Below are 15,829 nucleotides of genomic sequence, written 5' to 3'. Positions count from 1 at the left end.
ATTTACTATAAGGTAATGCTTAATAGAGTGCACGTGAGTCTATACATTAGACTAACGGTGAGTGGAGGATTGATATTATGATTTATAAAAATTTGGGGAGAAGAATGTCAGACTTCAGGAAGAGAGTTCCCTTTGAAACCCATTGCTTCATCGGTCAGTTTCCCAGCTTTCACTATGTCAAACTGACTCAACCAAAGCAACTTTTAGTGAGTAAGCTTGACTCTATGCTTTCCAAGCTTGTTGTGATTGTGGGACAGTGTGCTGTTGTCTAAAAGTTTCCAGTTATAGCTATAGGAAAAGGGCAGCATGAAATTCCAGTGCAAATGAATAAAAAGTCTAGGATGAAAATAAATCTAATGAGACAGGCTCGCTGAGTATACAGGTGTGTTGCAGTGTTTCTCAAACAAGGTTCCCACACATGCACTCATGATGCTAGTATATGTGCCCTAGAAAACTAGGTCATCTGAAAGGATGGAGTTGGATTTGGTTTAAGTCTTAATTATATTTAAATTTAAACATTTTATAAATTGTGCCTTCTCTGTTTCTGATTTAGTCAAATACAAAAGTAATGTTTAAGAATACTGACCATTTGTGTAAAATAGAAACTTTAGAGAGTACCTGTGTTTTCTGGTGACTTTGTTTACACAGGGCTACTTGGAGCCCCCACCATACGCTGTCTCTATCTCATTTTAAGTTTTTTCTTTTTCTCTTTTCTTTTTTTTTTTAACTCTGAAAGTGAGGGTTTGCACCCAGAGACCTGCACATGGTAGGCAGAAACTCTACTACGGTGCTCTATATATAGTCCTTCCATATCATACTGTAAAGTATACTCAGTCTGGAGTCTAATTTAGTGCATTTACTTGTAGTATTTGTTAGCCCTGTGACAGTGACATGGTGACTTGATCTTCCTTTTGTTGGAGGCCATAAAATGCATGTACATATAGCAGAAATACTGAAAGAGTTAGTATTTTATAGTCCTGTTTGGGTATGTGTAGTGGTCAGTACCTTTCAGACACCCGTGGTCACTAAACTATAGTTTTTCTCCATTTCAGCTAAGTATGTGGATTCAAAACTTCGTGCAGGCAACAAAGAAGCTACAGATGAAGAGCTTGAGAAAATGTTGGATAAAATAATGATTATATTTAGATTTATCTATGGTAAGTGTTGATTACTGCTTTCACGATTTTCTTTTAAAATAAAGCACTTGGGGAGCCAGGCATAGTGATAAGAGACCTGCAATCCAGAATTCAGGAGGCTGAGGTAGGTCACATAGTATCAGCCCCGCCAGGGCATCATAGCAAGGCCCTGTCTCAAAACAAACAGAAAACAAAACAAAGCAAGCACTCCTTTAGGAACTAAAAACTTTTATATAACCCAGAACTACAGGGAGAACTACAGGTTGTATTTTATTTATTGCATATTTTAGATCATTAAGAACAGTTGAGGAATGTAACTAAATTGCCTTGTATTTTGACCTTTCCACTATTAAGAACCTGGGATTTTACTGCTTGTTTTAATCTCTTTGAGTTTTGGTGCTAATAGAACCAATGTATTAGGTTTTTTCCCCCTGAAAAATAGTTAATACAGTCTTAATTTGTTTTATAGTAAAAGAACTTTTGAAATGTCTGGCACAGACATGGACCTGCAGTGTTCTTGAGTTTAATAAACTTGGATAAAATGTATAAAATTAAATAACTTATTGTATTGTAATAAACTTTTTAATGCCATTTCTTACAGCTTTACTTGGCATATCATGAGTGTTATCTTTTTTATTTAATACAGGTAAAGATGTTTTTGAGGCCTTCTATAAGAAAGATTTAGCCAAACGCCTATTAGTTGGCAAGAGTGCATCAGTAGATGCTGAAAAATCAATGCTGTCCAAACTGAAACACGGTATGTTTGCCATTCTTTTTTTAATATCCGTTTTTTTTTAAATATTTGTGGGAAATTATGGCCTAATTATACTCTCTTCATCGATTGCTGCTTTGGTTGATCGTTTTATATACACATGAAAACATAAATTGAAGGGGTGGGGAGGACGGCTCAGAGGGTAAGAGGCACAAGCGTGAGGACCTGAGTTTGATCCCTAACACCCATGTAAAAAAATTCTGTGTGTATGTATGACTCCAGTGGCTAGGGGTGGGGTAGAGGTGGGGAACAGGAGAATCTTTGAGGATTCCTGGACACCAGCCTAGCTCTGGGCTCAATAATAGACCCTATTTCAAAGGACTAGGTCTGTTCTGATAGAGCAGTACAGCCAGTGACCTCTATACCTGTGCACACTTACCCCAACATACGTACACATTAAGTGAGTAGGACGGTCCTAGCCTCTTGCTGATAGCCACAATTACTGGCTTGTTTTAAAGATAAAGAATTATTCTTTTGTTTATTAGTATAAAAGTTCCCAATTATCCTATACCTGGATTAAAGAGTTTACCTCTGAATTATTACTAGGGCACTCTGACAGGTAAGACTTGTCTTTTCATTCTTTTTTTTTCCAATTTTTTATTAGATATTTTCTTCATTTACATTTCCAATGCTATCCCGAAAGTCCCCCATACCCTCCCCACCCCCTGCTCCCCTACCCACTCACTCCCACTTCTTGGCCCTGGATTTCCCCTGTACTGAGGCATATAATGTTTGCTAGACCAAGGGGCCTCTCTTCCCAACGATGGCCGACTAGGCCATCTTCTGATTCATATGCAGCTAGAGTCAAGAGCTCTGGGGTACTGGTTAGTTCATAATAATGTTTCACCTATAGGGTTGCAATCCCTTTAGCTCCTTGGGTGTTTTCTCTAGCTCCTCCATTGGGGGCCCTGTGTTCCATCCTATAGCTGACTGTGAGCATCCACTTCTGTGTTTGCCAGGCACTGGCCTAGCCTCATATGAGACAGCTATATCAGGGTCCTGTCAGCAAAATCTTGCTGGCATATGCAATAGTGTCTGTGTTTGGTGGCTGATTATGGGATGGATCCCTGGGTATGGCAGTCTCTGGATGGTCCTTTCTTCCGTCTTAGCTCCAAACTTTGTCTCTGTAACTCCTTCCATGGGTGTTTTGTTCCCAATTCTAAGAAGGGGCGAAGTGTCCACACTTTGGTCTTCGTTCTTCTTGAGTTTCATGTGTTTTGCTCTTTTCATTCTTACAAGTTGTTACAGATCATATTTGATGCCCACGTTAAGTTTTGCATTTTATTTTCTGATATAAAGTTTTTGTTGTATTACCTTGAAATATAAACATATAAACATCTTTAACAGAATGTGGAGCTGCTTTTACCAGCAAGCTTGAAGGAATGTTCAAAGACATGGAGCTTTCTAAAGATATCATGATTCAATTTAAACAGGTAAAAGCTGGTTAAACTCTTACTTAATTCCTTAAACTTCAAGATACTTAAGTTATGTCCTTGCGGCAGTTTGTATTGAAGAAGATAAATAGAAGCCCATATATATATATAGACAAATACTTCATGGCAATTTAAACGTTAGTACAGTATAGGAAAGAGATCAAAAATGAATTTTAAGTATATTTAGCTTACTTCAGAATTTAGTCATAATTAACATCCAGAATAAGACAGAAACATAAGTAAAATGTATTAGACTAAAGTTAGTATTAGAAGAATTATACTTAGATAGTAAGAGCGGGGCTTTTCTAATCAGTTGGAGGCTTTGCATGTTCAGAGCTTGTAATGGGGATAGAGGTGAGGTGATCAAGGACAGGGGTGGTATATTCTGTCTCTGTTGACATTTGGGATCAGAATTTGGATCTATAGTTTTGACGACCTAAATAAGAGGTTGTTTTAAAGTATTGTAAAAACATAAGCAACCAGATGTAATTTGTGTAACTAGTCTCAGCTGCTTGGAATGCTGAAATAGTATGTGGGCAATATAAGTGAGACCTTGCCTCAAACAGCAGTGGCAGTAATGACTAGACAATAGTGATGGCAAATTAGATTTTACTCCTCATGGGTTCAGTAATGACTTCTTGACTACTACATTGAAGGTGGTCAATGGAACCGAAAGACTCAAAGTTCAGAATTAGTAGGATCATGGATCTTACAGTAGCCACAGGATGGCATTTATTTGCCTTGCCCTTTCCCCTTCTTTTCCTTTCCCACTTCAAACAGGGAATGGATCATTTGAAAAACTGGAGACTTGGGATGGCTGGTGGGGTGAGGAATGGGAGTTACTACAAGGTGTTTCAGTCCATGTAGGGTCTCTAAACATGGGTTTAAAGGTGGCATTGAGGGAAAAACGGTGAAGAGATGCTACAACAGCCCAGTCGTGTGTGAGAGGTTGAGTTGTTAATACCTTGGATGTTTTTGTGGGATTTTTGTATGCTACTCTATCAAAATGGCCACCTGGGTACAGCATTTTGTGTAGACTTCATTTCAATCCATAATAATTCTTTATTTGCAGGATGGTCACTATCTACATGTATTTTTAGAAAAAGGAAATTCTTAATTTAGTCATTATTATGGTATGACATATATTCTTTCATAATCTTGGTGTATGTATTGATCTTATAGTATATGCAGAACCAGAATGTACCTGGCAATATTGAATTAACTGTTAATATCCTGACAATGGGTTACTGGCCAACTTATGTGCCTATGGAAGTCCATTTGCCGCCAGAGGTAAGTCAAATTGTTTCAAAACTAAGCTATAGACATGGAAATCACATTTTCCCCCTGCATTTCATTTGAAAATATGTGACTTTTAAAGGCTTATGTCAACAAATATAACAACAAAATATGAGTGTTAATATTTTATTCTTTTACTTCATTTTTCAACTAGATATCTAAATTGAGTGCTATTTTCCCTAATTATTTTGTTTCTTAGCTTATGGCCCCTTAGTCTTTCTAGCTGTGAAAAAATCCAGCTCATATTCCACCTGAAGGCGGGATTGGTAGATGTGCTTGATGGATGCCCTGGAAACTGTCCTACTTAGGACCAAAACCTAGAATGTTGGAAGAAAGAAAGATACTGAGCCTATGGAAAGAACTATGGGTGCCCAGAGAGTAGATTTCCCTCAGTAAGGGAAGAATATGGTGAAGAGGAAGAGAAAGGGCAAAGCTTCAACTTTAGAAAAGGCTCACATTTAGCAGATGGTAAAAAGAAGAACCTGTGAAAGAAATGTGGGCAGAAGCAGCAGTGAGAGAAGGGAGTTGGTACAGTATAGAAGCCCGAGTCACCAGAGTGAAGGAATGATTAAATACCAGGGTAGAGAAGATCAAAGAGTGGAATGCTCACCAAGCACTGTTACATGGGGAGTTAAATTTTAACCTTAACTTAAAGGGGTTGATAATCTACTGGAGGTAGTCAAGAAAACTATCAAAAGCTATTCCAGATGGGGGTTAAAGTATTGAGGGGGAGGTCATTGAGGTGGCCCAGGGTGAAGGCACTTGCCAGCAAGCTTGACCTCATAGTTCAACCCCCTGAACCCACATAGTGGAAAAGAGGGTACCTGACTCCTGAAAGTTGTCCTCTGAGCTTCATTAGCACATGATGGCATGCACACCCCATTTCATTCATTCACTAAGTACTTTTTTTAAAAAAAAAAAATAGTGCTAAAGGTAACATTTATATAACATTTCATATGCAGCTTAAACACTTATTTTATTTGCTTTAGATGGTAAAGCTTCAGGAAATTTTCAAGACATTTTACTTAGGCAAGCACAGTGGCAGGAAACTCCAGTGGCAGTCAACCTTGGGACACTGTGTGCTAAAAGCTGAATTTAAAGAGGTAAGTGGATTTTTCCAAATCTTTACTTCTATCTTCATCTTTAATATGGCTTGTCCCTTGGTTTGAAGGTTCAAGTTGCTGTTTTATATGTGTGTCCTTGACACTGGTGTAGCCACAGTGATAGGTAATTACAATTTTGTGTATATTTTAAGATGGTTACCTTTTCAACAGTTGAGTTAGCCCTTGTCTAAAATGAAAAGCTCCCCTCTGTCTTTCTCCTTCCCTGTGGATGCAGAGTTCATACTGTGTTACTGGAAATCATGTGGCTAGAAGCTAGAGAACAGAATGGGAGATACAGGCAAACAATATCCATTGGGAAAAATCTGTATCTGGTCATGAATGATCTGAATCAAGTCAAAAATATTTGAAAGTGGGGAATAGTGACACACAGGACTGTAATCCTACCACTTGGGAGATAGAGGCAGGAAGGAGTTCAAGGACATATTTGACTACAAAGGAAGTCTAGCGTGGGCTGTGGGAAACCCTGCTCAAAAAGTGCATTCAGAATAGTAATTTCTTGCTGCTTATGGTGAATGTCTATAATGATACATAGGACTGACTTATGTTCATTGCTTTGTTCTGTTTTAATAAGGATTATAGAAGACATATTAATAGGCCAAATAATCCTTCATCCCATTTTCTGTAGACTCACACCTAAATCTCGCAGTACACCTCCTACTGCCATCTCATGCAGTACTTTGAATAATGTTAATCATCTAGTCCTAGTCATCTGGGCTTAACTCACTAATTAAACATTGTTTCCCTATAGGAGGTTACTACTTCTTGATTTATTTTTCATGTGTTTTAAAAAAACAGGGAAAAAAACCCACAACAAAACTGTTTTTTCTCCAACAGGGCAAAAAAGAACTCCAGGTCTCTCTTTTTCAAACCATGGTGCTGCTAATGTTTAATGAAGGAGAAGAATTCAGTTTAGAAGAGATCAAGCATGCTACTGGGATAGGTTTGTATTGTGTTGTTTGTCTAGTAGCAGCAGTTGTAGTTCTCTAGTCTGTGTAGTCACTGTGATCAGAGCTCTGAACATAAAAGGAAATGATCCTCTCCTCTGTACTTAAAAAAAATTGTTTGTTGTTTTTTTTTTTTTTTGTATATAGCCTGTGTGTGTATGTATATCACACATGTGCAGGGATCTGTGGGGTCTAGAACGGGGCATTGTATCTCCTGGAACTTGAGTTAGGTGTTTGTGAGTCACCGTGTTAGGTGCTGGGAACTGGCCCTTATTCCTCTAAAAGACCAGACACTACTCTTGAATGGTGAGATAGCTCTCCAGCCCCCTCCTCTGTATCGGCAATGATGGAACTAGCCACCTGTACTGTGAGAAGGTTCTAGTCTAGAAGCTATGAAGATAATTCTGACATAAACTCCTAAAAGAGGCTTCTGGTAGAATGTTTCTAGCAGCAATGAAATTACTAGAGATACAGCACAGTGAAGGAGAATGAAGGTTTATAAGATGATGCTAGGCTTTTCATAGGATTAGGTTAGTGTTACCATCATTAGCAGTGAAGCAAAAGGTTAATGGAGAATATCAACAAACTCAAGTGATAGTAAAACAACCAAGTTGAGTGTCCTTTTAGTGATTGACTTGAGAGAAAGGAAATGTTTTGGCAGTTGTCTGCATGGATGATAATACATGCTTTTAGAACACGAGTAGGGAAAAAAATGTTACTGGGTAGCACAAAGAGCAGTTGTTGGTAATGCTGGGGAAAACAAAGCAGTGTATTACAGAACGTTGGAGTAAGAGTGACATTGAATGTGGGGCTCCTGCTAATTTGCTACAATCAAATAATTAACCATCATTTCTTCTTCAGAGGATGGAGAATTAAGAAGAACACTGCAGTCACTAGCCTGTGGCAAAGCTAGAGTTCTGGCTAAAAATCCTAAGGGCAAAGATATCGAAGATGGTGACAAATTTATTTGTAATGACGATTTCAAACACAAACTATTCAGGATAAAGATCAATCAAATCCAGATGAAAGAAACGGTAAACCTTTTGCTTTCTCCTAGTCCTACAGTATTGGGTTAAATGTGTTTATAGTAGAAATTTACAGATTAAAAAGTTATATTATGCTTGAGTGTTTTAGCTGCATGTACGTTTGTGCAGCATCAGGGCTGGGGCCCACGTGTAAGAACGGGACTTTAGATCCATTGTAGCTGAAGTTACAAATGATTGTGAACAGCCACATAGATGCTTGGAATCTAACTCATATTCTCTTTAGTTGCTCATTCAGACATATATGCAAACAAAAGACCGGTGCACGTGAAATAGGAATAAACATTTTTAAAAAGAATTTATGGAAGTAAATTTTTGGATCAGTGGGTATAAACATTTTACATTTTAGGGAAGGACAGTAGACAAACTCCAGTGTTATTCCTTTGGTGCTCTCTACCTTGTTTCTTTACATGGTCTCTTACTTGCCTAGAACTCACTAATTAAGCTGGCATCATGTCCATCAGGTACTAGGGATCTTGTTTTTAAATGAGTTCACAAAAATCTAAATTTAAAAGATAGATCTTCATGTTTGCAGGGAAGGCACTTGACTAACTGACTGTACTTCCCAGTGTTCAAAGGTGGTATGTTTCTCTTCTGTATTGCATTACTTTATTGGTACAGAGCATTAGTGACAACAGAAAGGAACTATACTAAGTTTTTTTTTTCTCTCATTTAGATAACTCAGGCTCTTTAGAACAGTAACATTGTTATGTTCCTAATATACAGTTTATGTTCCTAATTAAGTTTGACTTTATTTGAAAACTTGTTTTAGGTTGAAGAACAAGCGAGCACTACAGAAAGAGTATTTCAAGACAGACAGTACCAAATTGATGCTGCGATCGTTCGAATTATGAAGATGAGAAAAACACTTAGCCACAATCTTCTTGTTTCAGAAGTCTACAATCAGCTAAAATTTCCAGTTAAGGTAGGTATTTCTGTTGCCTCCACACTGAATCTATTATAGGTGAAAGGAAATACATTTAATTTTTAGACACTAACCTTGGAAATATAGATGAAAGACTTAAAGCCATTTGGAACAACATGTATTCATTTTCTGTATTTGTACATGTGATTCACAAAAGAACTTTGTTTAGCAAAATTGAGAACTAGTTTACAAAAGCTACTCCCTGTACTTGAAAGTTTAGTGAGTAAATGTGACTTTGAAATTTTTATTTTTAAAGATTTATTTATTCAAATATACTGTAGCTGTCCTCAGAGACCCCAGAAGAGGGCATCGGATCCCATTACAGATGGTTGTGAGCCACCATGTGGTTGCTGGGGTTTGAACTCAGGACCTCTAGAAGAGCAGTCAGTGCTCTTAACTACTCAGCCATCTCTCCAACCTGACTTTGAAATTTTTGAAGTTAGTTATTATATATCTTTTGAATCTTCTTTTCTGGAGATACCTTGGCATTTGACAGATTTGATTATTAGACTGAGTTATATCTTAAACTTGGTTACCTGTATAAATATTTACTAAAATCTGTTACAGAGACTTCTGGCTATATCTTAATGTTAAAGCACTTTTTGTTTCTTTTGAAAATGTCTAGCAGTGCTTCTAGTATACTCAAATTGGTCAATATGGGCATGGCCCGATACAAATGTTCAATAGCAAAGGTGCTTAGACAATGTGGTGGTGTATTAGACTATTGTTCAAATTTTAAAATATTTTAAAGTGTCTGTGATACACATTTGATAGAGGTTGCCTAGACTCCTGGCTGTTAGGATTCCTGGCAGCTTTGGACTTTGATAAGTCACTTAATTTTGCTGAGCTTGTTCGGAATTGATAGATATACATACCTCCTAGTATTATTACTTTCTATTATTAATCATTTTATTCGTTTTTTTATTTTAAATGATATCCCCCTTTCGAGTTTCCCCTTCACAAACCCAACATCGCATCCCTTACAGTATTATTTTGAGGCTTATTGAGATAGGAAGTATAAAACCCTTGATCATGAGTTTAGTACGTATTGAGGTTTTACTTGTAGTAGCTGTTACTTCCACTCTTTCAAGGTTTGAAGACTTGAGACTGCTTCCTCATTACCACACCTGCATACATGCTCACCTAATCATTTTACGTACGGCAAGATTGCTTACTAAGAAATAACTAGAACTTTGATCATAACTGAAACCAACAGGATACTTAAACCTGGGGCTATTACATACACGTTTACTTCCTTTTTTCTGCTTTGGTTTGGTTTGGTTTGGTTTGGCTTTGAGATAGGGTCTTACTGTGTTCTACGGCTGGCTTCTAAGTCAGTCCTTCATTTTTATCGGTTCCATATCTGTGAATTCAACAAACCAAAGGTTGAAAAACACTCTTAAAGAATGCACTAGCTGAGCCTGGCGTGGTGGTGTGTGCCTTTAATCCGAGCACATCCCAGCACTCGGGAGGCAGAGGCAGGCAGATTTCTGAGTTCGAGGCCAGCCAGGGCTACACAGAGAAATCCTGTCTCGAAAAACCAAAATAAATAAAGAAAGAAAGAAAGAAAGAAAGAATAAAGAATGCAGTAACTGACTGGGAAGCGGTGGAAGGCAGATCCCTTGTGAATTGTACGTCAACCTGGTCTACATAGTGAGTTCCAGGATAGCCAGAACTACAAAGACAGACCCTATCTCAAGCATGCCCATGGGCTTGCTCCCCCCCAACACACTCCAAAGACATGCATTCACTGTATGTAGGGACATGTACTCTTAGCTACCAGCTGAGGCAGCAATATTACTTAAGCTTCTTATCTTAACAAAATCTTGCATCTGTATTGAATATTCAATTTCTTTTCCTTTTTATCTCAGGTATTGTAAGTGATGTAGAGATACTTGTTTATGTCAGGGTCATTCATTCAAGAGATAAGTGTAATTAGCAATGCAAGACTATTTATTAAAAGATAGTATTTCTAATTGTGTGTCTCTTTGGGGCATTTCCCTGTGTGGACAGTTCTATTCAGTTCGACCTTGAGCTGGAGGTGCAGGCACTTGTGAACCCTGGCATTGGTGCCGGAGCTGGACTTCAATAGTAGTACACGCTAAGAAGCCCTGAACCATCTCTCCAGCACTGAGACTTTGTTGGTGTTGTTTTTGACAAGGTCTAATACATCCCAGGCTGGCCTTCAGTTCTCTTTGTAGCTGAGTCTGAATATAGACATGTTTGACCATGCCCAGTTCTAAATGAATTCATGTCATAGTGAAATTTTAACTATAAGATTCAGAGGTCCAAATCACTTAATTAAATAAATTAAAATTCATAGTAAAACAGAAACATACAGAGGTGAATTAATGTGATACTTTCCCAAATTTCCTGTAATTGTGTGAATGTGTGGTATTGGGGAGTAGAACCTAGGCCCCTTTCATATGCTGGTCAAGTACTGTACCACCTGGTAAAAGCCTTAACTGCCCTATTTTGTTTGTTTTTTTTGCCAACTTTCATGAACTCACTTTTGCCATTTCTCAAGCTACGTAAGTAGCAAGGATTATGTAGACTTATGCCAGTATGTCCAGTATTTTATATAGGTCATATAGTAATTTCTCTTACACATTTTAATTCATGTGATAATTGTTTATTTACTTAATTTCAGGTTTGTTTGGGACAGTCTTACTGTGTAACCAAGCAGGTCTTCCTCTGAATCCTCTTGCCTCTGGCCTCTTACTTGCTGGGATTTTAGAAGTATGCTACAATGCTCCAGCTACATTTAATTTAATTTAAGTTTATTTAATTTAGAGACAGGGCTTGTCATGCACTCTGGCTGTCCTGGAACTCACTATGTAGACCAGACTGGCCTCAAACTCGGAGATCTACCTGCCTCTGTGCAGTCACTTCTGGCCTTTGTTCTCTTTTTTAACGGGATGTTGGTGGATGGGCTTAAGCTGAAGTGCTTCTGAGTTTTGCATTGAAAATATGCTTTCTCTTACAGCCTGCTGATCTTAAGAAGAGAATAGAATCCCTCATTGATCGGGACTACATGGAAAGAGATAAAGAAAATCCAAATCAGTACAACTATATTGCATAGAATGTTGGCCTTGGAACTTGTTGTCAAAATGCTGTAGCCATTGGATAAACTAATTTGTTGAATCTCATGTTATTTGACTTCTTTTATACTTCTGATGACCAAATGAAGCAGTGTAATGGGAATAGTTGCGTGGACTTCTCTCAGTGGTTAACATACCCATTTTAAAGAGTAATACTTAACTTTTAAGAAGAATGTTGTTGAATTCTATGCATGTTATTTAGTATGATGTGCAGAAAACTCTTTAAGAAAGTACCTGGGTCTTCATGATTCCTTTTGGAACTGGGGAAGAGATCCCTATGGCCATTAAAAGGGGGAGGGTGATTCTTATACATCATCAATAAAGCAAAAGGTTTATTTGCCTAAAAGTCATTTAAAGATACTTAAACTGCATGCAAATTTTATTTACTGTACAGAGTTCTGGATGTATTTATCAAATAGAAAAACCACCCTTGACTTGGTTGTTTACCCATTTTGTGGTTTCCCTTGAAAAGAAAAGTAAGTTTTCATTGTTGTTGGCATTCTGTTACACTGAAGGGGAAAGAATCTTATTTGGAAACAAGTTTTTCAAGTAGGGTGACAGATCCTTCCATCGTACCTTATATATTCACATCCTAAAGGTTTCCCATTAGGACTCTGGGATGTGTACATAAGACTTAGCCCCAAATTCACTGTCCCGATCATCTTGGACTACAAGAATATAGAGGGGAAAAACCCAGGTCCTTTTATTAAAACTGAATACAGTATGAAAATCACAGGAGACCAAAACCAACAAATAAGTTTTATAAGTTGCAGGAGTAACAATTTACCAGCTGCTTTTCATTATGTTTCAGTCGTTAAATGTTTGGGTCATGTTGTCTTTAATTTGGGTGGATTGTCAATTGTCAGAGTTTTCCTAGGATTTGCATTCCAGTTTTTTCTACTAAATGATTTTTTTTTAACTGTCATGCGCCTCCTGATTTGGAGAAACTCAACATATGATTCCCCCTTGTCTTCCTTACACACTCCCTATTGAAAACTTCAAGTTCTGTAGTCCTTTTTTTTAATTGTTTGAATTTAAGAGTTCTTTATAGCCATTGGACACTTGCTTTTCAGGGAAGTGTCTCCAAATTGGTCTCACACCAGAAAATAAGGAAAGTATTGTTTTTCAAATTCAAACTGTGAGTAAAAGACTTTTCTTCCTCACCAGAGGGCTCTGCTTTGCTTCCTGGTTTCTCTTTCCATGGAGGAAATGGATTATGGCAGAGAAGCAGACTGTTTTTGTGTTTTCTTTTAAATTAGAACTTCTTCGATGCTTTCTCCACTAGCATATGTCTTTGTCTTTATGGAGCAATTAGGCATACTTTCAGCTCAGAAGACTTGGGGGCTCTTATGTCTGCTATTGTTTTCTTGAATTCTCAAAGACCTGTGGCTAGCTATCTGTATTTTTTAAGTTGCCTGTTTCTCTCTAATGCATCAACTTGCACACTGTTTGACTATGTATAGTATTTAGAATTAACTTCCTGGTTCTTTCTGAGCAGCTATTTCGTATATTTTTTCCAGCTCCTCCCTGATTTCCTTACAGGAGCTCTTCTGACAAGGAATGTGGCTGTTATGTTTACTGGATCATCAACATCAGTGTTGTAATTCATCCCTGTGTTGGTCTCTGGGATATGGAGACTATTACACCACTCACTAGTTACTCTTAAAAGAATTTGTAGGTAGGTTTGTTCCTACTAGGACGCTCTTGATACCACCTTCATTATCTTGAAAGTGGGTGCCTGTCCTGAAGTTCTTAATTCTTTGAAAACTTGACGGTGTTTCAGCTGAAAAACTAGCCAGACTACTAAGGGAAACTGTTTATGAAACTGACAAGTAATGGCAAACTCCATTGGGTTATTATGAGTTTCAGTTCTGTATCGGTTGAATTTTTGTGCTCTTCCCTGTGTATGTGTGGTGGTTCTATTTTTCTCCAATAAAACTTTTATTTTAAAAAAATGTTTCCGGGGAAGATATTTAAACTCGAAATATTGTGAAAAAAATTGTAAAGTAGAATGAATACATAAAATCTTCCTAATGACTTCCTTAATTCACATTTGATGATTCATATTTGATTATTTTTATACTTCTCTTTGTTATTTTACTGGTAGTTTTCAGCTACTGTAGAGGAGGTTATGGTAAAAAGACAGTAAAATTTCCAGTATTCTCAAAGTAGACAATTATTTCCACTTTAGAAAAATCAAGGGCACGTGTAAATATGTTTCCTTCAAACTTTCAAAGTTAGCAATTTCATGCCAGTATAGAAGTACTTTAGATTGAAGTTGGAAGAAAAAGAAGACATGCTTCTTCTGGTGCTTGTTGTTCTGTTCTGAACAAAAAAATCCAGTCACAGATGTTAAATGGTTTCTAATTCAGTTCCTGAGTCTGCTGAATGGTGACTCTTTGCCATATTCTTGACATCTTTGCTACCGTGTGTGTGTGTGTGTGTGTGTGTGTGTGTATGTGTTTTTGTACAGGAGAGGAAATCAGTTTATTCTATGTAGCCATCAGTATCTAAGATTTACAAGTTTATGTTCTAATATCCATAAATCTTTTATGTCTTTGCAACTTGAGTCTTGCTGTGTAGCCCAAGCTGTCCATAAATGTGTGATCTTCCTGCCTTGGGCTTTTTTAAGTGCTGTGTACTTACTCTTTGACTATATAGTATTTAGAGTTAACTTTCCAGTTCTTTCTGAGCAGCTATTTCATATAATTTTTCCAGATTATAACTGTGTACCACCATGTCTTGTCTCACACATCTTTTTTTTGTTGTTTTAGATTTATTTTTTATTCATTTATTTAATGTAAGTACACTGTAGCTGTCTTCAGACACACCAGAAGAGAGTATCCGATCTCATTACAGATGGTTGTAAGCCACTATCATGTGGTTGCTGGGAATTGAACTCAGGACTTCCGGAAGAGCAGTCCATGCTCTTAACCACTGAGCTATCTCTCCAGCCCCTCACACATCTTTCATTGTATGATTTTTGTCTGTTTTAATGACCACCCTGTATAATTTTACACATGACAAAAAGATGCATACTTCATTTTTTCATTCACATAAAATTGCCAAAATAAATAGCTTATAAAGAAGAAAGACCCAAGGATACTGTGACTTTATGTAGCTGCACTTTTTTTTTTTGATATTTTATTTACATTTCAAATGTTATCCCCTTTCTGGATCTCCCCTCCAGAACCCCCCTATCCATAAGTGCACTTTAAAAGTGTCCTTTTCTAACAAAACAAAAACAAACAACCAGGCGGTAGTGGCACACGCCTTTAATCCCAGCACTCCGGAGGCAGAGGCAGGCGGATTTCTGAGTTCCGAGGCCAGCCTGATCTACAGAGTGAGTTCCAGGACAGCCAGGGCTACACAGAGAAACCCTGTCTCGAAAAACCAAAAAAACAAAAACAAATAAAAGTGTCCTTTTCTTCACAGAAGATTTTTTTTTTTTTTTTTAGATTTACTTTTTATTTTATGAGTACACTGCAGCTGTCTTCAGACAAACTGCAAGAGTGTATCAGATCCCATTACAGATGCCTGTAAGCCACCATGTGGTTGCTAGGAATTGAACTCAGGACCCCTGGAAGAGCAGTTTTAATCACTGAGCCATCTCTCTGGCCTGGATTTTTTTTTTTTTTTTTGTCAGTTGCTTACAAAGATTTTGCTTTAGGTCAAGCAAGATTTGGTGGCTCATGCCACTAATCCCAGTCCTTGGAAGGCAGAGGAAGGTGGATGGACCTGTCAGTTCCAGGCCAGCCAGGGCTGCATAATGAGGCCCTATCGGAGAAACAGCAATAAAGCCCAAGACCCCTGTTTCACATTGGCATAGCGATCTGGTTCAAATCATACACTTGTTCAATTATTTTTTCTTCTGCTGTTAAAAGTGTTCTTCTGAATGGATACATTATATACTTTATAGTTAATAATTAAGAGTATTGTCTAACATAGTAAAAGACCCAATTCATTTTATAAAACCTTATTTGCTATAGAATATAAGAATGTTTACTATTGGACACATTAGAACTTTGCAATTTTACAAGCTACAAAATCATCTT

General features: G+C 37.5%; 1 protein-coding gene across 3 annotated transcripts in view; it reads left to right on the top strand.

The window, feature by feature from the left end:
- Nucleotides 1–13,729, top strand: part of Cul4b (cullin 4B) — a 101,444-nt gene extending 87,715 nt beyond the window's left edge. For all 3 annotated transcript variants that reach the window (XM_021154130.2, XM_021154129.2, XM_021154128.2), the window contains 9 exons: nucleotides 1,053–1,157; nucleotides 1,783–1,893; nucleotides 3,256–3,341; nucleotides 4,524–4,631; nucleotides 5,627–5,740; nucleotides 6,596–6,701; nucleotides 7,567–7,739; nucleotides 8,521–8,673; nucleotides 11,660–13,729. In XM_021154130.2, the coding sequence (XP_021009789.1) occupies nucleotides 1,053–1,157; nucleotides 1,783–1,893; nucleotides 3,256–3,341; nucleotides 4,524–4,631; nucleotides 5,627–5,740; nucleotides 6,596–6,701; nucleotides 7,567–7,739; nucleotides 8,521–8,673; nucleotides 11,660–11,755 (1,052 nt within the window). In that variant the 3' untranslated portion in view covers nucleotides 11,756–13,729. The remainder of the gene's footprint in view (nucleotides 1–1,052; nucleotides 1,158–1,782; nucleotides 1,894–3,255; nucleotides 3,342–4,523; nucleotides 4,632–5,626; nucleotides 5,741–6,595; nucleotides 6,702–7,566; nucleotides 7,740–8,520; nucleotides 8,674–11,659) is intronic.
- Nucleotides 13,730–15,829: the final 2,100 nt, after the last annotated feature.

The sequence above is a fragment of the Mus caroli genome, chromosome X, assembly GCF_900094665.2.
Source record: "Mus caroli chromosome X, CAROLI_EIJ_v1.1, whole genome shotgun sequence".
NCBI lineage: Eukaryota > Metazoa > Chordata > Mammalia > Rodentia > Muridae > Mus > Mus caroli.
Note: the sequence above shows the minus strand (reverse complement) of the source record. Positions and strands in the feature narration are given on the sequence as shown.